The sequence below is a fragment of the Lethenteron reissneri genome, chromosome 64, assembly GCF_015708825.2.
Source record: "Lethenteron reissneri isolate LAM-NWPU_2019-01 chromosome 64, ASM1570882v1, whole genome shotgun sequence".
NCBI lineage: Eukaryota > Metazoa > Chordata > Hyperoartia > Petromyzontiformes > Petromyzontidae > Lethenteron > Lethenteron reissneri.
This window is the reverse complement of record NC_083842.1, coordinates 8,795,276-8,822,057: the sequence shown is the minus strand read 5'-3', so window position 1 is coordinate 8,822,057 and position 26,782 is coordinate 8,795,276. Positions and strand designations below refer to the sequence as shown.

The following is a 26,782-nucleotide window of genomic DNA, read 5'->3' as shown; positions in this document are numbered from 1 at the left end:
GTTCCGAAGTAGTCACTAATTGGTATGTTTTGTTTACATGATTAACCTTTGGAACCTCATTTGCCAGAAGAAAAAATATGATAATTGTTGTTTAACCCTTTTATCTGGCAACAAAAGGGACACCTTTTTTACAAGGAGTCATGTTTGCATAGAGGGAAGGGTGGGGAGGGGCTGGGTGGGGAGGGTGGGGAGGGGCTGGGTGGGGAGGGAGGGGCTGGGTGGGGGGTGGGAAAGGTGGGGCTGGGTGGGGAGGGGCTGGTCACCCCGTGGTGCCGTTATAAAACTCAACGTTTAACCTACTCACGCCGGCTTGTGCCCGTCCTCACAGTCGGCCATATCTGCGGAATACACCACGCCGCCGTTGACCCTGGCCATTGAACAAGCAACCCAACGTTCCTACCAGCTCCCTCCGCAGGAATGTGTTACCCGTTCTGGGAATGAAACAGGTGTTGAGATGTTAAAACACCAAACGGAAACCTTTTGTAAGGAATCATGTTACTGCATTGACCACACATTTGTGGTGAACATATATGCATTGTCTTTGAAACGGATTGGTCCACACCAGAGACAGCTTCCTTTAGAGCCTCGTCTCAAACAGTGTTAGACCAGAGAACGCAAACAGGCGTATGGCACAAAGAAAATACCACTATCAAGGCATTCATAGCTGTGCACAAACGGTGGCCATGTGTATTGGGTGAGAGAGGTAGTCAGTCAGTCATAGGCAGAGAGGAATTGCGCAGATGGAGGGATGACATCCCGCACCGTTCACACATATACGTGGGGAGAGAATGAGAACTGGGAACCCAAGTCCAAGTTTTCGCACACTATTTGCCAGTGTAACGTCAGTTCTTGAGGCGCACAATCAAACCCGTGTCTTTTCATAAGAGTGGGCCTGCTCGCTCATTCAACTTACACCGACGACCCGTTGAATAAGTCCACCCGTGTAAAACTTGTGTTGCACACTCGAAATGAAGGACGTGGGCAGGTGTTCCAAATCGAGGGCAAGCACATTTATTGTGGTTAATGGCAATCTTGTGAAGAACAGCACCGTCACTCTGTAAAATGCACCAGCACGTGTTTTTCAACCAGCCTTGCTCCCGAGTCGCCATTAACCATGTGACTGGTGTATCCGCGCGGTCATTCAATAACCCTGCCAGCCACCTACAGGCCCGACTCAGTCATCACATGCTGCTGTACACACACGCATTGATGCACTGCACACAGCACATGAGGACTTTCACAGAACCACACTTTACTCCCTTGCTGCACAAGGACATACTTAAAAGAGTGATCCATTCCTAATGTGCCACACTTGGAGTAGCCCGCACGAAACCCAGATTTGAACGCAAAATCTCAGTGGTGGCAGCTCACCGCTCTGCACCCACAACCAACCAGGCACCGGAACCCTTCAGGTTTTAAACATGACGTCACCTCGTTGAGCGTCTCGGCTCCCAAGTTTCAGGCTCGTAGGTTCGAGTCGGTGTTCCGTGCGCCGTGTGGATTCAGGTGCTCGTGGAGGCAAGGGTGAGACTGGTGGACAATACTTCTGGTCTCCTGCAGCAGGAGACCGCCACGCTGAGCGAGGACCACACAAAGATCGTGGTATGGAACTCCCTCCAAGCCTGCGACTCGTGGGCTTGTCTGTCCTCCCACCATTCAGTTTTCCGTTTCATTTATTAGGTATAGCCCTCTTCTTCTTGGTTCTTTCGGTAAAGTCACGTAGAAGGGAAATCATTTAAAATAATACAAATAAAACATAATAAAATAATTCTCACGACGTTTCGGCCACAACGCAAGCAGCCGTCCTCAGGTGAAGAACAGGTCTGTCACCTGAGGACGGCTGCTTGCGTTGTGGCCGAAACGTCGTGAGAATTATTTTATTATGTTTCATTTTTTTTATTTTATTATTTCCATTCTACGTGACTTTACCAAAAGAACCAAGAAGATGAATCCCTGCAGTCACGAAAGCTTTAAATCGAAAGATTCTTATACCGTTTGATTCAGACGTTCATATTTTACTTTGGATATTTAATTTATAAATCGAGTTAGGTAAACTACCCTGATTAAATTACCATAACCCTAAGATCTAACCCCCCCCCCCCCCCCCTAAATAAAACAACTTATAGCTGGGTTAAAAAAAAGTGTGTGTGTTTCAGTCATATTAATAATTTTGTTTGACTGGTATTTAAAGAGGGAAGTGAATGCGTTTTGTCACCAGGGGTGGGGGGGGGGGGGGCAGGGGGTTGGGTGGAAATGTTTGTATCGGCCAAGTGGTCCACGGGGCAAAACAGTTTTTGAGAAACACCGGTGTAAGTTAAGATGGTTTTCGATAATGTAGTTGATGTCCCAGGTTGAGTCTTTTCGGTCGATGGGCGACCGAGCTTTTTCCTACGTAGCACCCCCCCCTCCCCCCCAGGCTCTGGCACTCTCTCACACGAGATGCCAGGATTTATCCGAGTCTGTAGACAAACATCAAACTCTTCTTAACTCGCATCTACACACCCCCAGTTTATTCAACTTTTAGCTCGTAAAAAATGACTTTAGCACTCGTTTGTATTAATTCATGAGTATCTGCTGCTGTGTCTTGTGCAGTGCTGTGAATTTATTGATGAAACTCTTAGTTTTTTTTGGTAAAGTCACGTAGGTTAAAAAAGGAAAAATGAAAACAACTAAATTAAATCACAAAAATAAAATTAAAGAAAAATGAAAACAACTAAATTAAATCACAAAAATAAAATAAAATAAAAATGAAAACAACTAAAATAAATCACAAAAATATTTAAATAAAATAAAAATGAAAACAACTAAATTAAATCACGACCTTTTGGAAGCAACACAAGCCTCCGTCTTCAGGTGGAACCGCCACAGCAAAATTACTGCAGTGAATAAAGAGAGCTGTTAGAGACACGTGCTTATATAGGGTAAGTTGTTTTAATTTCAATGTTTTCACCTACGTGACTTTACCGAAAAAACCAAAGAGTATGGATCCTTGCAGTGACGAAAACTTCAAATCTAAAATTCTTGATGAAAGGCACTTTAAAACCAAAATTACCATCATTATTATTAGCTGGTGGTCTAGAGCAGCCACGCTTTACGAAACGTTTTCAAATATTTTTTCGTGTGTTTAGTTTCCTTGTCACCCCCCGCCCGCACCTCCAATTTAGCCCAGTTGGCTACGTACGGTGCGAAAGAAGTGCAACATACACACTCACACGCCCAGATGCACTTTAAACCGGCGTCCGTGACCTCTTCACGTAGAACCTCTCGGACCGGTACTCATCTAAGTTGTCGAGGGCGTTTGACGAGGCTCGGACGAAGCTGTCTCGGCAAGAGGAGGAGGTGATGGAGGAGCTGCGGAACGAGGCACAGCGAGCCCTCTCCCCCATCGAGGCGGCCATGGAAGAGCACGTGTCGGGCATTGCGCGTCTCTGCCGCGTCAAGGACAGCCTCCAGGCTCTGCTCGCCTCGGAGGTTGACCCCCTCTCGTTCCTCAAGGCGAGTCGGCGAGCGTGTGTGTGTGTGTGAGGTCGCGTTGGGCTACTCGAGGGTGCTTTGTTCGAGATTTGAAGTTTTCGTGACTGCGAGGATTCGTGTACTCTTTGGTTTTTGGTAGGTCACGTGGGTGAAAATAAAATGAAAATAAAATAACTGAATTAAATGACGACGTTTCGGAAGCAACGCGAGCATCGGTCATCACGTTCTGACTGCTCCAGAAAAATTACTGTAGCGTATGAAGAGAGCTATTAATAATAAAAAGTAAACAATAACATTCTCACGACGTTTCGATTGCAACACCAGCAATCATCATCAGGTGTAAAAACCACAGCAAGAAAAAAAACCCGCAACTTTTTAAAAAAATTCTTGCTGTGGGTTTCACACCTGATGATGATTGCTTGTGTTGCAATCGAAACGTCGTGATAATTTTTTTTATTGTTTTATTTTTATTATTTTAATAATTCCCTTCTACGTGACTTTAGCGAAAGAACCAAGAATATGAATCCCTGCAGTCACGAAAGCTTTACATCGAAAAAGAAGAGAGACGCATCCTTGGAAGTACGGTGGGGGTCAGAAAGAGGAACAGATAAATTAGAGATCATTCTAACTCATGGGCTTTCACAGGAGACACGTCGCTCAAAGAGGTTACGACCAGAGATCTAGAATAATGCCAGGAGATCTAGACTACTCTACGGGACGTCTGGCAAAAAAAAAAAACATTACCAAGCTGTAGCATTCTAGATTTGGAAAGATGTGATTAACCATGCAAAAAAGATGTAACTATACTTATTTGGACCATCTTATTTGACAGACAACTATTACAGGTTATTGATAGACAGCCAGTTTGTTGTTTTACCAGTTTTAGTTTTTACTTGCTTTCTTTTTTCACACTTTTGTTATGTATGCTAGGTGTTAGTTACAAACCGCACCTCTCCATAACAAAGGCTCACAAAAAGTCAGACCCCCCCCCCTCAAATATGACGTCACGAAGCTTTGCCCCCCCCCCCCCCCAAAAAATAAAACATGCTTCAAATCGCTTTAAACTATCGTCATTTGTAGTGCGTATTTAGTGTGGCGCTACACTCTGATGTTGTAGGAGAAAACATTTATTAAAAAGTATATTAATTAAGTAGAACGTGTTATCTATATTTATTTGAAGTTGCGCATTTTTACGTGACGTCACATTTCTCAAACCCCCTCCCCCCTCGTCAGAAATGTCTGACCCCCCCCACCCCCCCGGGTGCGTGACGTCATTTATGGACGGCCCCTTTATCCAGCAGTAAAAAGTTCATGGCTGATGAAGATGATAGTGACGATGATTACCAAGGGAATCGAATGATTAAGTGCCCTTTATTAATTGCAGATGCTGAAAGATCAAGATTTGAATGAGAGCCTGCAGACCGGCGGTGCTTTCAGGAGGAGTGAGAACATTGACACAACCTTGAAGCTGATTGTGGAAAGGGCAATTTCATCGCTGAACTCAGTGACAGAAGGTGAGACGAGGCGGCCCGGGGCACAGGCACGGTCATTAGGAACCTCCTAAGATTCATCCAGTCCCAGTGCTACAACACAGAACCTCAGAGGGACAGCACCCAGAACTCTGGCATGGCCATTAGGAACTTTCTAAGATTCATCCAGTCCCAGTGCTACAACACGACCTCAGAGGTACAGCACCCAGGACTCTGACATGGCCATTATGAACCTCCTAAGATTCATCCAGTCCCAGTGCTACAACACAGAACCTCAGAGGGACAGCACCAGGACTCTGGCATGGCCATTATGAACCTTCTAAGATTCATCCAGTCCCAGTGCTACAACACAGGGGCTCAGAGGTACAGCCCTATAACTCTGACATGGCCATTATGAACCTTCTAAGATTCATCCAGTCCCAGTGCTATAACACAGAACCTCAGAGGGACAGCCCCAGAACTCTGACATGGCCATTATGAACCTTCTAAGATTCATAAAGTCCCAGTGCTTCAACACAGAACCTCAGAGGTACAGCCCCAGGACTCTGGCATGGCCATTATGAACCTTCTAAGATTCATCCAGTCCCAGTGCTACAACACAGAACCTCAGAAGGACAGCCCCCAGGACTCTGGCATGGCCATTATGAACCTTCTAAGATTCATCCAGTCCCAGTGGTTCAACACAGAACCTCAGAGGGACAGCCCCAGGACTCTGACACGGCCATTATGAACCTCCTAAAATTCATCCAGTCCCAGTGCTACAACACAGAACCTCAGAGGGACAGCCCCAGGACTCTGACATGGCCATTGATGAACCTTCTAAGATTCATCCAGTCCCAGTGCTTCAACACAGAACCTCAGAGGTACAGCCCCAGGACTCTGACATGACCATTATGAACCATATAAGAGTCATCCAGTCCCAGTGCTACAACACAGAACCTCAGAGGGACAGCCCCCAGGACTCTGACATGGCCATTATGAACCTTCTAAGATTCATCCAGTCCCAGTGCTTCAACACAACCTCAGAGAGACAGCCCCAGAACTCTGACATGGCCAGTATGAACCTTCTAAGATCCATCCAGTCCCAGTGCTACAACACAGAACCTCAGAGGGACAGCCCCAGAACTCTGACATGGCCATTATGAACCTTCTAAGATTCATCCAGTCCCAGTGCTACAACACAGAACCTCAGAGGGACAGCCCCCAGGACTCTGACACGGCCATTATGAACCTTCTAAGATTCATCCAGTCCCAGTGCTACAACACATAACCTCAGAGGGACAGCACCTAGGACTCTGACATGGTCATTAGGAACCTTCTAAGATTCATCCAGTCCCAGTGGTTCAACACAGCACCTCAGAGGGACAGCCCCCAGGACTCTGACATGGCCATTGATGAACCTTCTAAGATTCATCCAGTCCCAGTGGTTCAACACAGAACCTCAGAGATAAAGCCCCCAGAACTCTGACATGGCCATGATGCACCTCATACGATTCATGCAGTCCCAGTGCATCAACACAGAACCTCAGAGGGACAACCCCCAGGACTCTGACACGGCCATGATGCACCTCATAAGATTCATCCAGTCCCAGTGCATCAACACAGAACCTCAGAGGGACAGCACCCAGAACTCTGGCATGGCCATTAGGAACTTTCTAAGATTCATCCAGTCCCAGTGCTACAACACGACCTCAGAGGTACAGCACCCAGGACTCTGACATGGCCATTATGAACCTCCTAAGATTCATCCAGTCCCAGTGCTACAACACAGAACCTCAGAGGGACAGCACCAGGACTCTGGCATGGCCATTATGAACCTTCTAAGATTCATCCAGTCCCAGTGCTACAACACAGGGGCTCAGAGGTACAGCCCTATAACTCTGACATGGCCATTATGAACCTTCTATGATTCATCCAGTCCCAGTGCTATAACACAGAACCTCAGAGGGACAGCCCCAGAACTCTGACATGGCCATTATGAACCTTCTAAGATTCATAAAGTCCCAGTGCTTCAACACAGAACCTCAGAGGTACAGCCCCAGGACTCTGGCATGGCCATTATGAACCTTCTAAGATTCATCCAGTCCCAGTGCTACAACACAGAACCTCAGAAGGACAGCCCCCAGGACTCTGGCATGGCCATTATGAACCTTCTAAGATTCATCCAGTCCCAGTGGTTCAACACAGAACCTCAGAGGGACAGCCCCAGGACTCTGACACGGCCATTATGAACCTCCTAAAATTCATCCAGTCCCAGTGCTACAACACAGAACCTCAGAGGGACAGCCCCAGGACTCTGACATGGCCATTGATGAACCTTCTAAGATTCATCCAGTCCCAGTGCTTCAACACAGAACCTCAGAGGTACAGCCCCAGGACTCTGACATGACCATTATGAACCATATAAGAGTCATCCAGTCCCAGTGCTACAACACAGAACCTCAGAGGGACAGCCCCCAGGACTCTGACATGGCCATTATGAACCTTCTAAGATTCATCCAGTCCCAGTGCTTCAACACAACCTCAGAGAGACAGCCCCAGAACTCTGACATGGCCAGTATGAACCTTCTAAGATCCATCCAGTCCCAGTGCTACAACACAGAACCTCAGAGGGACAGCCCCAGAACTCTGACATGGCCATTATGAACCTTCTAAGATTCATCCAGTCCCAGTGCTACAACACAGAACCTCAGAGGGACAGCCCCCAGGACTCTGACACGGCCATTATGAACCTTCTAAGATTCATCCAGTCCCAGTGCTACAACACATAACCTCAGAGGGACAGCACCTAGGACTCTGACATGGTCATTAGGAACCTTCTAAGATTCATCCAGTCCCAGTGGTTCAACACAGCACCTCAGAGGGACAGCCCCCAGGACTCTGACATGGCCATTGATGAACCTTCTAAGATTCATCCAGTCCCAGTGGTTCAACACAGAACCTCAGAGATAAAGCCCCCAGAACTCTGACATGGCCATGATGCACCTCATACGATTCATGCAGTCCCAGTGCATCAACACAGAACCTCAGAGGGACAACCCCCAGGACTCTGACACGGCCATGATGCACCTCATAAGATTCATCCAGTCCCAGTGCATCAACACAGAACCTCAGAGGGACAGCCCCCAGGACTCTGACATGGCCATTATGAACCTCTTAAAATGCATCCAGTCCCAGTGCTACAACACAGAACCTCAGAGGGACAGCCCCAGAACTCTGACATGGCCATTATGAACCTCAGAAGATTCATCCAGTCCCAGTGCTACAACACAGAACCTCAGAGGGACAGCCCCCAGGACTCTGACACGGCCATTATGAACCTTCTAAGATTCATCCAGTCCCAGTGGTTCAACACAGCACCTCAGAAGTACAGCCCCAGGACTCTGACATGGCCATTGATGAACCTTCTAAGATTCATCCAGTCCCAGTGCTACAACAGAACCTCAGAAGTACAGCCCCAGGACTCTGACATGGCCATTGATGAACCTTCTAAGATCCATCCAGTCCCAGTGCTACAACACAGAACCTCAGAGGGACAGCCCCCAGGACTCTGACACGGCCATTATGAACCTTCTAAGATTCATCCAGTCCCAGTGCTACAACACATAACCTCAGAGGGACAGCACCTAGGACTCTGACATGGTCATTAGGAACCTTCTAAGATTCATCCAGTCCCAGTGGTTCAACACAGCACCTCAGAGGGACAGCCCCCAGGACTCTGACATGGCCATTGATGAACCTTCTAAGATTCATCCAGTCCCAGTGGTTCAACACAGAACCTCAGAGGTACAGCCCCCAGAACTCTGACATGGCCATGATGCACCTCATAAGATTCATGCAGTCCCAGTGCATAAACACAGAACCTCAGAGGGACAACCCCCAGGACTCTGACACGGCCATGATGCACCTCATAAGATTCATCCAGTCCCAGTGCATCAACACAGAACCTCAGAGGGACAGCCCCCAGGACTCTGACATGGCCATTATGAACCTTCTAAGATTCATCCAGTCCCAGTGCTACAACACAGAACCTCAGAGGTACAGCCCCCAGGACTCTGACACGGCCATTATGAACCTTCTTAGATTCATCCAGTCCCAGTGCTACAACACAACCTCAGAAGTACAGCCCCAGGACTCTGACATGGCCATTGATGAACCTCTTAAGATGCATCCAGTCCCAGTGCTACAACACAGAACCTCAGAGGGACAGCCCCAGAACTCTGACATGGCCATTATGAACCTCAGAAGATTCATCCAGTCCCAGTGCTACAACACAGAACCTCAGAGGGACAGCCCCCAGGACTCTGACACGGCCATTATGAACCTTCTAAGATTCATCCAGTCCCAGTGGTTCAACACAGCACCTCAGAAGTACAGCCCCAGGACTCTGACATGGCCATTGATGAACCTTCTAAGATTCATCCAGTCCCAGTGCTACAACAGAACCTCAGAAGTACAGCCCCAGGACTCTGACATGGCCATTGATGAACCTTCTAAGATTCATCCAGTCCCAGTGCTACAACAGAACCTCAGAAGTACAGCCCCAGGACTCTGACACGGCCATTGATGAACCTCTTAAGATGCATCCAGTCCCAGTGTTTCAACACAGCACCTCAGAGGTACAGCCCTCAGGACTCTTGGCCAATATAAACCTCATGAGAGATATTATATGGTTCTTTCGGTACTACGTCATGGGACCTCCTTTGCCAGCACCAAAATATGATAATAGGGTTTTCCCCTTTTTTCTGGCAACGAAATAGGTGTTAAGATTCTAGATTTGAAGCTTTCGTGACTGCAAGGAATCGTACTCTTTGGGTTTTTTCGGTAAAGTCACGTAGGTGAAAAATAAATAATAAAATAAATGAAAACAACTCAATTAAATCACGACGTTTCGGAGGCAACACAAGCTTCCGTCTTCAGGTGGAACCGTTACAGCCAAAATCACTGTAGTCAGTGAAGAGAACTAGTAGAGAAACGCGACTATATAGGGTAAGAGGGGGGGGGGGGGTGCCGTGTGGAGCCAATTGATAACATCTATTCATTATGCAGGAGAGGGGGGAGGGTATTGGGGTATCCGTGAACAAAGGGGCGGTCCAAGCCCAGGACGTGTCATTCAGACTCTGTCTTTTCGACGGACCTGTTCTTCACCTGAGGACGGCTGCTTGCGTTGTGGCCTGAATCGTCGTGAGAATTATTTTATTATGTTTTATTTTTATTCTTTTATTATTTCCATTCTACGTGACTTTACCGAAAGAACCAAGAAGATGAATCCCTGCAGTCACGAAAGCTTCAAATCGAAATTTAAAGGGGCGGAAGTTTAATTGATTAGATAGGAACGCTAAGTTAAGCTGACATGCGCTGGCTCACACTCAGTTAAGAAACTATAACACTAAACTATTTATATTTTTTTAAACTAAACAATTTTTTATTTTACCAGATAGCTATACATCTCTTTTTTTTAAAGTGACCTGGCCTAACGAAGTGGCTTATCAGGTATACATTTATAGCAGCCCAATTCTCTGAATGCGTGTTTATAAATGCGAAGGTAAAAGCTGGAGGATCCGGAGAAAAATCCACGAGACTATCAGAAGAACACGCAAACTCCAAATTGGGATCACACCCACGACTTCCTGTATACCAGGCAAGGCAGTAAACGTCTCACCACCGCGGCGCCCCAAGAGTTGGAATTAAAGCATTAACAGTAATTGTCTCAGTGCCCCAGACCATTATCAATCCTCTGAGTAAGAGTCACAAGTCCCAGTGCATGAACCCAGGTTTTTCTCACAGGTTTGCCTACAGACAGGCCGGTTTCGACTCCACCACCATCAAACAGTGACGTTGCTCCTGCACCGATCCCGATGGTCCCACAGACATCCTTCACCGTGCAGGACCTCCTCAAAATCGGAGCCTTCACCGACATCCACAGAGGTCAGTAGAAGGTTCACCCCCTGCCCTTGTGGTCTGGAACTCTCTCTCTCTCTCTCTCTTCCTCCCCAGCAATTCATGCTTTGGACTTAACATCCATGCGTGTATTTTTCTCCTGGTCCTCTTTCTTTACACATTTAGAAACATGCGTTTAGAGGTATTTGGCTGCTATAACTTTCTGCATCCTAAGCCACTTCTTTGAGCTATCATTTGTGGCCAGGTCACTTCTGAAAAAAGAGTGAAATAGCTCAGTGGGCCTCCTCATAAAATAAATACATGGTTTAGTTTTAAATATTTAGCCGAGGCTCAGAACCTTCCTCTACTTCTCTGCATGTCTCTTCATGCTTAAAAAATAGCCACTGGAAGTATCAATCTATGCCCGCTTTCTATCAGCAAACCGCCTCATCCTACGTATTCATAATATAGGTTTTTGGGTGAGATCGCGTTATTTATAAATGTGTCGTAACCCTCCACCACCCGACACGGCCAAACAGTAAAAAATGTGTCACGTTTTTCAAAGGACAAAATAATTCACTTCTTTAGCCCACCGGTGTGCTGAAGAGAGAATCAACAGCATTTCAAAATTTTAGTACGACGTTTCGCTGATAAAACCGGGAGCAACAGGAGAGCTTCACCATTCTTGCCCAATGAAGCTGATTGTAATTACCAGCTAAAATGTCGTACTCACATTTTAAAATGCTGTTGATTCTCTCTTCAACACACCGGTGGGCTAAAGAAGTCAATTATTTTGTCCTTTGAAAAACGTGACACATTTCTTTACTGTTTGGCCGTGTCGGGTGGTGGAGGGTTACGACACATTTATAAATTACGCGATCTGACCCAAAAACCTATATTATGAAAAATATTGGTCGCGAAAGCCTACGTGTTAAATCATCCTAAGTAGTATATCCAATAATTTGCTCATTGTACTCAGAACCGGGACTGCCTTGGCTGAGCGGCATTTCTTTGTGGTTGCACAGGCATCCATCTGAAACTCTCTCTCCCAGCACCATCATCCACCTCGAAGCAGCAGCTCAAGGCTCACCTGTTCAGCCTCTCACTTGTCCAGGCTCTCACCAGTACAGGCTCTCACCTGTGCAGATGCTCACCTGCCCAGGCTGTCACCTGCTGAGGCCCTCACCCATTCAGGCTCTCATTTCTTTAAGTTCTCACCTGTCCAGGCTCTCACCGGTTTAGCTTTTCATCTTATTCACATGCTCACCTATCCAGACTTTCACCTGTCCAGGCTGTCATTCAAACGGCTTTCCCTAAAACCTTCTGCTACTAGACCACCTAGATTCTATGGTCTTCCTAAAATCCATCGTTTCCACGATCAACTCACCTACCTACAAACTGGTCCGTTTTCTGTCTGATAGCTTGCTTCCATTCACGTGCAAGACTACCTCGCAGTACTTAACTCAGCTCACTTGGTCTCTCTAATCAAGGGCATATCACTGTCCCCAGATGATTTGCTCATCAGCTCTGATGTAGTTTCTCTGTTCAACAAGGTTCCTGTACCTGACACCTTAGCAATAATTGAAGACGTAGTCCAACATGGACTAAATCCTGATGTACCTACCCTGGTTAAGCACTGCCTTACCAACACTTACTTCACCTGTAATGGTACTTTCTACAAACAAAGTGAAGGTACCCCTATGGGTTCCCCCTTATCACCAGTGATAGCGAATGTTTTCATAGAGAAAATTGAAACAGATGCCATCCGGACATCCACCCTACGTCCTTCCTTGTGGAAGAGCTATATAGATGACACTTTCGTCATTTGGCCACATGGCCTGCCCTATCATTATATTTTGGTACCGGCAAAGGAGATCTAATGATGTAGATGCTCACTCCGAGCCCTCATTACTTTGATAGTGCATTGTCTTTGAGCTGTGCGCCTTTTGGCGTCCTCTGGTCTAGCACCAATTGAGACGAGGCTCAAAAGAAAGCCGTCTCTGGTGTGGACCAATCAGTTTCAAGGACAATGCAAATATTATCAGAGTGTGTGTTTTTGTTTGCATTTTGACCACAAGTAGTGTGGTTAATGCAGTAACATGATTCCTTGTAAAAAGGTTTCAGTTTTGTTGCCAGAAAAAAGGGGGAAAAACCCTATTATTATATTTTGGTACTGGCAAAGGAGGTCTAATGAGTCTATATTTGAAGCTTTCGTGACTGCAAGGATTCATACTCTTGGGTTTTTTCGGTAAAGTCACGTAGGTAAAAAAAATATAGAAATAAATTCATAATAAATGAAAATAAATCAATTAAATCACGACGTTTCGGAGGCAGCACAAGTCTCCGTCTTCAGGTGGGACCGTCACAGCTATTCGTGTATCACTTGATACAGTATGAGGTCTAATGAAACGGATTGATGTGATCACTTATCAACTGACACGTTCATCCATCCATCCACTTACCGACTCATTCACCCACTCTGTCTGGTCGCCCACCTCCCCCTCACCCCCGCAGGACTGTACGAAAACCGCCAGGTGGCCATCAAGATTCGCAAAGACGGTATCACCAACGAGCAGCTGCTTGAGGAGGGGCGGATGATGGGCGCCTTGCGGCACGAGCGGCTGATTAACCTGCTTGCCATGGTCTCCGAGTCTCCTGCCAGCCTCATCATGGAGTTCATGAGCAACGGTGAATGAGCAGAGCTGAAAAACGTGGTAGGGGTGGGGGAGGGTGGTGGTGGATCTCAGTGAGAGACTGCAATCAAATGCACATAAAGACAAAGATTCATCTTCTTGGTTCTTTCGGTAAAGTCACGTAGAAGGGAAGTAATAAAATAATAAAAATAAAACATAATAAAATAAAATAATTCTCACGACGTTTCGGCTACAACGCAAGCAGCCGTCTTCAGGTGAAGAATGAGACACTGCCAAGCTAGGAGCTTATATATAAGCTGGGTTGGAGGTGGAAGAAGAGCGCCTTAACAAAAAGAATGTGCATATCAAGGTGCTCTTCTTCCACCTCCAACCCAGCTTATATATATGCTCCTAGCTTGGCAGTGTCTCATTCTTCACCTGAAGACGGCTGCTTGCGTTGTAGCCGAAACGTCGTGAGAATTATTTTATTTTATTATGTTTTATTTTTATTATTTTATTACTTCCCTTCTACGTGACTTTACCGAAAGAACCAAGAAGATGAATCCCTGCAGTCACGAAAGCTTTAAATCGAAAGACAAAGATCTCCCACATAGCCTTTGCTGGCTATTGCATTTGTCTCCCCACTGCTGATATTTAAACACCGCACCAAACCTAGGAGAGGCACTCGACTGGTTTGGATCTTCGCCACTGGCGTTAGACGAAAGCGGGATTCAAACCCGCTGGGTTTCATAGCTCAGTGCACGAACGACCATGCTACCGGTAAGGGGAGCAGTGCAGTGCGCTATCCACTACACTACCACTCCCCTAAAAAAAAACAAAGATCCCCTGTATAGCTTTTTACCAGACTGTAGGGGTAACTGATGTTAGCGAGCAGCTAGGAAGGCCCCCAACACACGCACACAAACTGCATTCCCACGACCAAACTCAGAAAATGGTATCTGATTGATTCTATGACAGTCGTGTTGAGCCACGTTAGCACCAACCGGACTGTGTGGTTCGCTGGTAGTGGGCTGCGTGGTGTACTTTGAGAAGGGAGCTGTACGGGAGCTGTATAACAAAAGGCGGCTTAATCCTAGCTTGCTTATCTACTTCTGCCATCTACATCACAAAGCTCCAGTCGTGTCCGCAGCTGCAGCGTCAGGCGTTTTCTCACTAGCTTACACCCCCCCCCCCTCACGGCCCATCCTGGCTCCTCCCCCTAACCAGTATTTAAGGTCGTGTCTCTTAGAACTCTCTTCACTTGATACAGTAACTTTGCTGTGACGGTTCCACCTGAAGACGGAAGCTTGTGTTGCCTCCGAAACGTCGTGGTTTAATTACATTTTTTTCTTTTTTTTCACCTACGTGACTTTACCGATCCTTGCAGTCACGAAAACTTCAAATCTAGAAGCTGTATGCTTGTTTGCATGCCCTATAAATGAATTGTGACATCGTGGGATCAACGTCTAAATGAGATGGGCATTGTCAGTGGCATCTCGCTCAGCTTGACACGAGGCCCATGCTTTTTCCTTAAAACTAGAATTTCTGCGGCCTATTGCCGTCGCCCCCACTGATGTCCTCTTTACCCCCCCCCCCCCCAATGTGTGCAGATACTACTTACTTTATTGTATGTAGGGTGTGTAGGGGGGGGGTCACTTTCTATAACTTTCTGATTCAGGCCTTTTGAAAGGCTCTCATAATTGAGTTGACCGACAAACGGAACGCCGGGCTTTTATAATAAATTGCACCACGGAAATTTTACAAAATAATCGAATTTGGCTTGGGATATTCCACACTAACCCTGCTACCCCAGGCATTGATTAATTGTTGTTGAGAATTGGAGGTGGTTAGGTGGTGCATCGAGGCAAAAACAACTAGTCAGGCCCTGTCACCGTGCTCCAGTGATGTTACAGAGCCGATGTATTCAAATTTATGGAAGTGATCTGGCAGTGACATCGCTGGACAGCTATCTTGCACTTATCTTCTTGGTTCTTTCGGTAAAGTCACGTAGAATGGAAATATTAAAATAATACAAATAAAAAAGATATCTCGCTCTTAATCTCATACTTTAAAAGTCTTGATGGAGGTATGCAATCAACAATGCTGGACTCAGGGAGGAGGACGCCCCTGCCATGCATATGTGGGGGTCGCTGGCCCCCGAGATCCCTCCATCTGTACCGCTAACGGCCGGGTTAACCTCATTATTAACCTCATTACTCGCCCCCTCGCTACTAGGCGAACCGCTGTTGGGTTCTTCACCCATGGGGTGAGAGCCGTCGCTCGAGGATTCCCCTCCCCCACGGGTCCGCGTAATAGGCATGGTTAATTACGTACGCGCACACCCACACACAGCTCTGCGCGGCACTCACTCAACACAGCCCACTCACGTTAGGGTCGCGCACCTGTATTATACACGTAGTGAACGTGCGCGCACACACGCATACAGCTCCACACGCGATACCCACTCTCGCGCCGCTCTGCGCAGCGCTCGCCGCCTGCTGGCCGCTCACGTTATGATCGCGCACCTGGGGTACGCCGATTACGCACGCCGCGAGCTTACGCATACACCGTACCACACGCGTTCACACTTATAACACGAGATCACACGAGACCACGCTTCGCTATTAATGATTTATTATCCGCTACCTGGAACTAGATGTTAAATCAGTGAGTCGACGAGGCTGGCCTACGCTGATACCTCTATACCTATTCCCGATTTATCTGCTATGATTCTAATTCACCTTCTTACTCACTGTTAAGTGTCCACGGCGGTCCGCTGATCCTTGTGCTCACCGCGTGCCTCGGTGCGTCTCACGGACGTCCGGGTCGCTGGCTGGAGCTGCGTCTGGTCGCCTGGCGCTGGAGTAAGAGAGCGATTTCCCCTCTGCGCTCTCCATTTATCCTGATTCCCGGACCCCTACCCCCTTCCCACGCATCGTGCGCCTTCGCTATGCTAATTAATCCGTTGTCCGCGCGGCGTGAACTCCAAACAATGGCACGCGCCCCCCTCGCCCGGGCCAGGCAGCTCCGCGGTGCCTTTGTTCCGCTAATCAATGAGCGACCTGCACGGCGCAAATTCCAATCAATCCTTTTCTCACGCAGGCCCCCGTCATCGAGGTTCATGCGGCGGTGTCCATCACAAAGGCGCGCCGTGGGAATTTGTGCACGGCTGCCCGCGTGACCCTGCTCTCCAGGTTATTCATACTAATAGCCTTCTCCTTTAACTCCCCTAATAATGGTGCCTGCGTGTTTTCTAATGAAGCTCCTCCATCACAATGCTTATTCCCTCTGCCTGCCCCGTCGATACTCGCGTGTGTGGGGGGAAATGCGCCTCAACCGCGGTGGCCGAATGCCCCACGCCGCGACCACACCATATTAAGGCCGGCCGCAGCGCCGCGGTGCCACGTAGCACGGGGGAGGTCATCCAATTCCCTGATCGCCGGAAACCGTGAGAATTAATCCCGATAAGGGTCTCTCGGATAAAAACCGGTCGATCAGGTAACCTTCCCTTCCAGCTCTATGGGGGGGGGGGGGGGGAATGCGTGCGGGTGTGTGCTTATGTGGGGGGGGGGGGTGATGGGGGGGGGCAGTGCGGTGGGGGAAGCCGGGCGGCTCCCTGGCTCGGCAGAGCGGCCCCGTCGCTGTGGCACCACATAGCCCCCCGGGGTGCCAGTCCCCGTCCCGGGTTGACTGGAGCACCTCGCCTGGGTTGCCCCCACGAGGTATCGCCGCGGGGTCCGTGGGATTCGCCCGGCCATTGTGGCTGGCCTCGGGGGTGGCGGCTCCGTCTCCTGGGGCTCCGGCGGTGGTCTCCTCCTCCATTCCAACGGCTCCCCTCGGCCCCTGGCACCTGCGGGCTGGGGAACAAACTCAGAGGCGGTGGGGTTTAAGGGTCGCCGTCCTCGTCGCCCCCGGCCCCGCCCGGGGCCCCTCGGAGCCCTGGGCTCCGTGGGGCCCATATACTGCGCGAGGCCCCCGGGCACGGGGGATGCGGGTACTCCAGGATTTCGGGGCCTTCGGGTGACGGGGTTCTCTCTCGCCGGGGCCGCTTTCCACGGTTTTAAGCGGCGGACATTGACCACCGTCTCTCGACCCCTCTCCCCGCCATCAATTAGTACCGTCCAGGGGGAGATCTGTCGCACCACGGTCCAGGGTCCCCGCCAGTAGGTCGTCAGTTTCCCCACCTGCCCGGCCCCGACGCGAGGGGTGTGTAGCCACACCTTAGCGCCTGTCAGGAATAAGGGGGGTTCCATGCGGGGTCGGGTGCCCTGTTCCTGCCGCCGATGCGCGGCTTCCCCTTGCGGGTATGCTCGGCCTCGGGCTTCTCGCAGGGTCTCCAACAGGTGTTCCACGGGGCGGCTTCCCTCCTCCGGCTGGGGGGAAGGGACGCCGAATAGCAGATCTGCGGGTAAACGAGACTCACGGCCGAACATCATCAAAAACGGGGTTTGCCCCGTCGACGTGTGTACGGTGGTGGCGTAGGCGAAAAGGGCGTAGGGGAGGTGTTCATCCCAATCCCGTTGATTTGCGGCCGCCATACGTTTGAGTTTCCCCGCTAAGGTCTGATTCATGCGCTCCACCATCCCGTTCGCCTGGGGGTGGTACGCTGTGGTTCGGTCCTTCTGGATTCCGAACTCTCGGCACAGTGCCTGGAACAACTCGGCCTCGAACTCGCTACCCTGGTCGGTGAGGACTCGTTCTGGGATCCCGTGCTTAAGTACGTAGTGTTCCACAAATGCCCGGGCCACCACCAAGGCCGTTTTATCAGGGATGGCCACTGCCACGGGGTAGCGGGTGAAATACTCTACTGCGACTAGGATATATCGGTTGCCTCGATGGGATCGCGGGAATGGCCCCTGTAGGTCGATCCCGACCAGCTGATTCGTGCGGCTGACGCGGAACGGCCTTAGGGGTACCTGGTATCGTGCCGGTTTCGGCCCGCACTGCTGACAGGCGCGGCAGCCCTGTACCCAGGCCGCCACGTCTTGTGCCAATTTGGGCCAGAGATACTGGCGACGCAGGGTCTCTCGAGTACGTCGTTCCCCATCGTGGCCCCCGAGTGGGTGGTCATGCACCAGCCGTAGCAGCTGGGGTCGCACCTGGGCAGGAACACAGATGCACCCCGGCTGGCCGGCCTCGGTTAACTCCCGTACCACTCCGTTCTGCACACACAACCGGGCATACAAACCGCTCCAGGGTCCTGGTAGGGCGCTCTTTTCCTCCCGCAGTGCCGCCTCCACTGCCGCCAGATCCGGATCTCGCTGCTGGGTCTGTCTCAGCTGCTCGTTGTTTAGGCCCGGGAAGGCGCAGCCGACGTCCTCCTGGATCCGTCCGATCGGGTCCCGAGCCGCGGGTCCCGCGCTTGCCGGGCGGTCGACGGGATCCTCAGTGCCACCTGTGAGGGTCTCTGTGGCGCACACTGCACCCTCTCCCGCTGGGGGGGGGTCAGTGGCCGCGGCCTCTCGGGGGTCCGTTGCCTGCCGGCAGCGTCCCCCCGTGAAACACGGGCAGGCCTCCTCCGCCCGCGTCTCGGCGTACACCGTGGGTCGCCTCGACAAGGCGTCCGCGTTTGCATGCGTCCGGCCAGCCCGATACTCGATTTGCAGGTTGTACTCCTGCAACTGCGCCAACCACCGGGCCATCTGCCCCCGCGGCTCCTTGAATGTAAGAAGAAACTGCAGAGCATAATGGTCAGTGCGGACGCGACATCTCCTGCCGTACAAATACGGCCGGAACTGTTTGCATGCGAAAATCACGGCGTACAACTCTTGGCGGGTCACGCAATAGTTCAGCTCGGCCCCACTCAAGGTCCGGCTGGCGTACGCGATGACTCGTTCCGTCCCATCCTGTACCTGTGACAACACCGCGCCCAGCCCGCTGCTGCAGGCGTCGGTGTCCAAAATAAAATCGGTGGTAAAATCGGGGAAAGCGAGGGTGGGGGCGTGGGTGAGGTGGTCTTTGAGAGTGGTGAAGGCCATCTGGCAGGCCCCCGTCCACTGATAGGGGTGCTTAGGGGAGGTGAGTTGGGTGAGGGGGCGTGCAATCTCGCTGAATCCCGTTACAAATCGACGATAATAGGTGGCGAGCCCCAAAAATGATCTGATCTCCGTCAGATTCCTTGGCCGTGGCCACTCCACTACGGCGCGTACCTTCTCCGGATCGGTGTGCACGCCTGCCTCGCTGACGCGATGCCCGAGGTACCCCACCTCGCGTTGTGCGATGTAACACTTACGTGGCTTGAGCTTGAGATGAGCCGCTCGCAGTCGCTGGAACACCTCTCGAAGCCTGGACCAATGCTCAGACAAAGATCTACTGAACACTATCACATCGTCCAAGTAAATCAGGCACTGTTCCCATTGCAAGCCCCGCATCACCAACTCCATCAGCCGCTGGAACGTCGCGGGCGCATTGGTGAGTCCGAACGGAAGTACTCGAAACTCGAATAGCCCCATCGGGGTGGTGAATGCGGTTTTCGGCCGATCCTCCTCCGCCATCTCCACCTGCCAGTACCCGGACGCGAGATCGAGGGTGGAAAAATATCGCGCTCCGGCGAGGCTGTCGAAGGTGTCGTCGATGCGGGGTATAGGGAAGGCATCGCCGAGCGTGACTGCATTTAGTTTACGGTAATCGACGCAGAACCGTGTTGACCCATCCTTTTTCGTTACTAGTACCACCGGGGCTGACCAGGGGCTCGCCGAGGGCTGAATTATGTTATCGCGAAGCATGTCCCCAACCGCCTCTTTGATTTGGGCGCGTTCGGGTGCGCCCACTCGGTATGCAGGGAGTTTGATGGGTCGGGCTGCACCGGTGTCAATTTGGTGCTTAACAAGGTCGGTCCGACCAACGTCCGAGTCGTGTTCGCTGAACACGTCGGCATACTCCCGCAGTAACTCGCGCAGCCGATCGGCCTCTCCCTTAGGTAAGTCCGCCCATGGTACATGTAACGCGTCGAGCAGGGGAACGACCTCGGCTCGGGGAGTCGGGCCGACTCGCCAGGCCAGGTCCTGCTCACCCTCAGGACGACCGGGGTCCTCAGCCCAGAGTGCGAACACCGAGTCGTTAGAGTGGCGTGCGTGCAGGGGGTGTACTGTGGCTATCGGGGTGCGCCGTCGCAGTATCGCTGGGGTATTGTGGGGGTTAAACATCCGCATAAACAATCGGTCCCCATCTGCGTTTACCAACGTGGCGGATCCCACAACCCCATACCGTTTTGCCAACTCCGGGTGAGGAGTTAGCATTACCTCCCCTGATGGTCGGAGCGCGGGGTCGGTGGGGGATGTTGCCACCGGCACCAGCATCTCGGTGAGCGGCCCGATGGTGACTGCCGTCGCCAGGATAGCGGCCACAGGTGCAAAGCGGAGGCGCGTTGGTTCTCGTCCCAGGAACGGTATCCGCTCGCCGTTGCTCTCCATGGTGGCGCATCGCTGGCGGGGTTGCACGTTGAGTCCCAACCGTTCTAGGAGGTCGGTGCCTGCGATACACTCGTGACACAACGCACTCGACACGTAGAACTCCTGCGTGCACACCTGGCTGCCTATGCGGACCTCTAGGGTGGCTCTCCCCAGCAGCCCCATTCCGGCTCCGCTCGCAGTGTGCAGCGCGCGGTCCGGGGCCTGCAGGTGACGCACGTCGACCCCGATCGCGCTGCAGTGCGCTGCGCTCACGAGCGAGGCCACCGCCCCCGTGTCCAGCAGGATTCGGGTACGCACTCCGTTAACCTCCCCTTCCACCAGCGACGTGGCCCCCGTGATCCCCGCCACCAGCTCCCGTAGCCAGTCGCCGGGAGTCACCGTTTCCGTGGGCGTTGTTGCTGGAACCTGTGTGGAGATCACTCGCTCGCCATTATTCTCATTATCGTCTATTTGTATCGGGACCGCGTCGATTGCACCCCTAGTTGGTCCGCTTTCTAGGGGGCGTTGGAGTTTAACCCCCGCATCTGCCTAGCTCGGGTGATTTCAGGACAATCTCTCACTAAATGCCCTCGGCGATCGCACATATAACATGCCCGAGGAGGGGGGGCGGCTCCGTAGTGGGCCCCCTGCCCACTCCCTCTCCCTCCCCCAGTACGCAGTTGTCCCAAATCGGACTCTAATTGGGACACCCTCCCAGCTAGCCCCCCTACCGTGGAACGTAGTTCACCCATCTCAGACTGGAGGGTCTTCATATTTTTATTTGCTTCCTCACGTACCTGGGTTACCCTCTCACCTACGTGGGTTACCCTCTCACCTACTTGGTTTATCATATCTCCCATACCGGCCTGTAACCCAGCTACCCACCCCGGGGTTTTCTCGCTGGGTCTCTGGGGCTCCCTTGCCCGTCCCCTTCCTGCGATGGCGAGCTCCTCCTCCTCGTCCGAGAGTAGGCTCGCTACGGCGCACTCTCGTCCCCTCCCTCGAGGCTGCGCGCGCTCACCCGAGAGCTTCTCGCATTTACGCGCGCGCTCGACAAGTGTGTTAAAGGAGAGGCGTGCACCGTCTATATTTGGCTGCCACCACGGGGTGCGTGCCAAATATCGCTGGACCTTCCCGGCGGCGAGGCTCTCAATTACCTTTGCCTCGTGCTCCGGGTACGCGAGCTGGGTCAACATGCGTCCGTCCTCGACGTAATCTCGCAGATCCTCGCCGGGCTGACGGCGGCGTGCCTCTAAGGCCGCCTGCGCCTCCTCCTCGTCATAGGCGCCGAAGCGCCGTTCGAGTTCGCACATTAATTTTTCCCACTGAGTTTGTGCGCTTGCGGGCAAAGCTTCCACAAAGTCAGCTGCTCTCCCATCTAAATGTATCTCTAACTGCTGCAACGCCTCCTCATCCGACCACCCATTAACCTTTTTAGCCCCCCTGATGCTGCGGGCAAACGATTTCCATGATGGAATTCCTTTGCCCGTAAATGTGCATTTGATTTTAACCTGGGTTGGGGGGCCTCTTTCCCTTGGGGGCGCGGGGGATCGTCCCGTTTCTGACACCAATTTGTGGGGGTCGCTGGCCCCCGAGATCCCTCCATCTGTACCGCTAACGGCCGGGTTAACCTCATTATTAACCTCATTACTCGCCCCCTCGCTACTAGGCGAACCGCTGTTGGGTTCTTCACCCATGGGGTGAGAGCCGTCGCTCGAGGATTCCCCTCCCCCGCGGGTCCGCGTAATAGGCATGGTTAATTACGTACGCGCACACCCACACACAGCTCTGCGCGGCACTCACTCAACACAGCCCACTCACGTTAGGGTCGCGCACCTGTATTATACACGTAGTGAACGTGCGCGCACACACGCATACAGCTCCACACGCGATACCCACTCTCGCGCCGCTCTGCGCAGCGCTCGCCGCCTGCTGGCCGCTCACGTTATGATCGCGCACCTGGGGTATGCCGATTACGCACGCCGTGAGCTTACGCATACACCGTACCACACGCGTTCACACTTATAACACGAGATCACACGAGACCACGCTTCGCTATTAATGATTTATTATCCGCTACCTGGAACTAGATGTTAAATCAGTGAGTCGACGAGGCTGGCCTACGCTGATACCTCTATACCTATTCCCGATTTATCTGCTATGATTCTAATTCACCTTCTTACTCACTGTTAAGTGTCCACGGCGGTCCGCTGATCCTTGTGCTCACCGCGTGCCTCGGTGCGTCTCACGGACGTCCGGGTCGCTGGCTGGAGCTGCGTCTGGTCGCCTGGCGCTGGAGTAAGAGAGCGATTTCCCCTCTGCGCTCTCCATTTATCCTGATTCCCGGACCCCTACCCCCTTCCCACGCATCGTGCGCCTTCGCTATGCTAATTAATCCGTTGTCCGCGCGGCGTGAACTCCAAACAATGGCACGCGCCCCCCTCGCCCGGGCCAGGCAGCTCCGCGGTGCCTTTGTTCCGCTAATCAATGAGCGACCTGCACGGCGCAAATTCCAATCAATCCTTTTCTCACGCAGGCCCCCGTCATCGAGGTTCATGCGGCGGTGTCCATCACAAAGGCACGCCGTGGGAATTTGTGCACGGCTGCCCGCGTGACCCCGCTCTCCAGGTTATTCATACTAATAGCCTTCTCCTTTAACTCCCCTAATAATGGTGCCTGCGTGTTTTCTAATGAAGCTCCTCCATCACAATGCTTATTCCCTCTGCCTGCCCCGTCGATACTCGCGTGTGTGGGGGGAAATGCGCCTCAACCGCGGTGGCCGAATGCCCCACGCCGCGACCACACCATATTAAGGCCGGCCGCAGCGCCGCGGTGCCACGTAGCACGGGGGAGGTCATCCAATTCCCTGATCGCCGGAAACTGTGAGAATTAATCCCGATAAGGGTCTCTCGGATAAAAACCGGTCGATCAGGTAACCTTCCCTTCCAGCTCTATGGGGGGGGGGGGGGGGGGGGGGATGCGTGCGGGTGTGTGCTTATGTGGGGGGGGGGTGATGGGGGGGGGCAGTGCGGTGGGGGAAGCCGGGCGGCTCCCTGGCTCGGCAGAGCGGCCCCGTCGCTGTGGCACCACACATAGTCCCATGGGATGTTGGCTATCAACAACAAGGCAACTCCTATGACTAATTGGGAATGGGACGCAAGCGTAGGATTGATCACCCTGTCGCTGGCCGCCTTTGGGGAGGGTGTATAGTATGAAAGGCCGAAACACCCTAGGAACCAAAGGTACACTACTGACGATGCGCTCCCCAAATTTCACCAGGCTCACTGTTCATGAACTCTTGCAAGTGCTTGTACAAAGGATAGTAACATCTCATCCTGTGTTCTTGGAATCATTAATGGAGTATCAAACTCGTGCTGGAAAGCCCAGGACACATAGGCTGGTTTGAAATCTTGATTTCATCTTCCATTTGCGGATATCAGCCGCCTGTGATTAACCCGGGTTCTCAAGTGTTAGCGAATGTCTGTACACAAAAAAAATCCTCAAATCATCAAGTTTAATTTAGTTCAGGGCTTTTTTTGGAGGGTGAAATTCCAGTTGTGAGATTTACATTTTAGTTTTAACTTGCAAAGTGACAAACAATTTTTTTTACATAGCAAGGCGTTTTTTTGAAATGTGCAGCAACTCGCACGTGTAGATAATTATAGGTCGCTTGAAGGGATTTCAGAAGTAGTTCTAGAACATCTCCTTCCACGGGTCGTTCTCTATATATACACACAGCACAAGGCACATCCAAATGGATGCTTAACCTCATGACGAGACGCCAAAAGCACAGTCGAGGCACACTTTTCATCACTGCTAGCTATGAATATTTAAAAAGTTACCGTTATTATCTCTCTTGACAGAGATACCGATAGTGCATTTGATGTGTAGTTGGTGCGACGGGAAGGGTTAATCATTAGTTGATCAGCATGTGCTCATGTCACGTGCTTTGTGTATCCATGTATTTATTCACGTCTTTTTGTTCTCACGTCTCATTCTGTGTTTTCATATTTCTGTCTTCATATGTTTATATCTCTGTGACTTCATTTTTCTCCGTACTGTATTGATGTCTCTGTGCACCCATGTCCCTCTGTACTCATATCCCTGTGTACTCATATCCCTGTGTACTCATCTCCATGTATACTCATCTCCATGTGTACTCATGTCCCTACATGCCACAGGAAATCTCCTGACCTTCCTCGAGAGGAGATCTTCCGCCAACCGTGACCGTCTCTACCTCAAAATGGCTGCCGAGGTACCCTTCGTTTTCTTTTATCTCACGGCCGAGTGGACGTAGTGGCAGGACAGGTGCGATGGCCCACGCAGAAAGTCGACGTCTCAACCCAGCACGAGACGACGGTCACATCCATAGTCGGTGGTCCCAAGACATTGGTGGAAATTCCATATTCCCATGACGGGATGCAATGGCATTGGTGCACGTCCCCCCCACGTGGTAGACGTTGGGAAGCCCTCCTCAAATAACCCAGAGGGGTTTAACCAGATGATACGTAAGGAGAAATGTGTGCATGTATGTATGTACGTTGAACTTATTTCGCAAACGTACGTAGCCAACCGTGCTAATCGTAGGTGCGGGGGAAGGACAACAAACTAAACGCAAAACGTGCTTCTAATAAAATGACTTTTCCATCTAGATTTGAAAGTGCATAGCTCCAATGGCTTCCTAATATCGGGAGGAAGAGTGTTTTAGATGGCCGCAGAAAAGCATCTGAATGCGCGCGATGCAGTGACCGTCTTTGTTTGATGGTCAAGCCAAAAGCTGCTGAGAGGATGACCGGAGTTTTGCGTGATGGTTTATGCTCCTTGATGAGATCAGCCCAAGGTGTTGTGGTTCGTTTGTGGCAAGCACTTTGTGTGTCATGAGTGCAACCTCAATCTATTCTTCAGCACCCGGAATTCAATGCAGCTTGGCAAGCACTCGAGGGACATGGTTGTGAATCGACTGTATGTAGGAGAAGGGAAACTCCGATGTCACATTGGAGCAGACAAAGCTCGCACAATCTTTTTCAGGCAGTGTCTTGTCTGGAAGTGAATCTACAATTACCAATCTGATGCTTCAATGCCGTCTCCGGACCACCTCGTGTCCCACCCCTTCAACGCCTCGTGTTCCCAGGGGTATCCCAACCAACTGAGCGTGAAACCAGGCTCAGTCCTGCTGACGAGATCGAGTGTGTTCACGCTGATTTGGTGGCGGCGGTGGTGGTGGTAGTTGGTGAGGTGATATTTTTTAAATCCTTTATATTAAGTTCGCTTGCTTGCTTGCGTGCTTGCTTGCTTGCGTGCTTGCTTGCTTGCTTACGACCGTGCAAATCTTTCGGTCGTTTTTTAACTCACTTCCCGTGATCCAATCGAGCTGACATTTTCCACACAGACTCGTTGTGACAGACAATTAATGTTCGTGAAAAAAAATTCAAAAATTTTACACTTTTTAGGCAAAAAAAATCTATTTTACATTTATTCAAATAGAACTCATTCATGGCTTTGGCTGAACGTCACAGTATAGGAGCCCAGAGCGTAACCACGCCAACAGGCCGTGGTGGAGTAGCGCAGTTAGTAGCGCCCTCGCTTCCCATGCCAAAGGTCGATCCCCGCGTCCTCCACAGGCAAGTATATTTTAAATCCTTTATATTAAGTTCGCTTGCTTGCTTAGGACCGTGCAAATCTTTCGCTCGTTTTTTAACCCACTTCCCGTGATCCAATCGAGCTGACATTTTCCACACAGACTGGTTGTGTGTGACAATTAATTTCCGTGAAAATTTTTTTCCAAAATTTTACACTGTTTAGGGAAAACAAATTAAATATTTAATTACCAATTGCTTAATACTGGCAGACAATCATCTGACCCATAGATTGCAGCCATCTCAAGCCAGAGGACGAGAGGACTCTAGCCGCCACG

The 26,782-nt window shown here is 50.9% G+C and overlaps 1 protein-coding gene across 1 annotated transcript in view; it reads left to right on the top strand.

The window, feature by feature from the left end:
- LOC133359262 (proto-oncogene tyrosine-protein kinase Yrk-like) overlaps nucleotides 1-26,782 on the top strand; it is a 38,901-nt gene that overhangs the window by 7,180 nt on the left and 4,939 nt on the right. Inside the window, exons 3-8 of the mRNA XM_061577741.1 lie at nucleotides 1,507-1,602; nucleotides 3,259-3,495; nucleotides 4,859-4,988; nucleotides 10,752-10,892; nucleotides 13,359-13,532; nucleotides 25,050-25,123. Of these exons, the coding sequence (XP_061433725.1) occupies nucleotides 1,507-1,602; nucleotides 3,259-3,495; nucleotides 4,859-4,988; nucleotides 10,752-10,892; nucleotides 13,359-13,532; nucleotides 25,050-25,123 (852 nt within the window). The remainder of the gene's footprint in view (nucleotides 1-1,506; nucleotides 1,603-3,258; nucleotides 3,496-4,858; nucleotides 4,989-10,751; nucleotides 10,893-13,358; nucleotides 13,533-25,049; nucleotides 25,124-26,782) is intronic.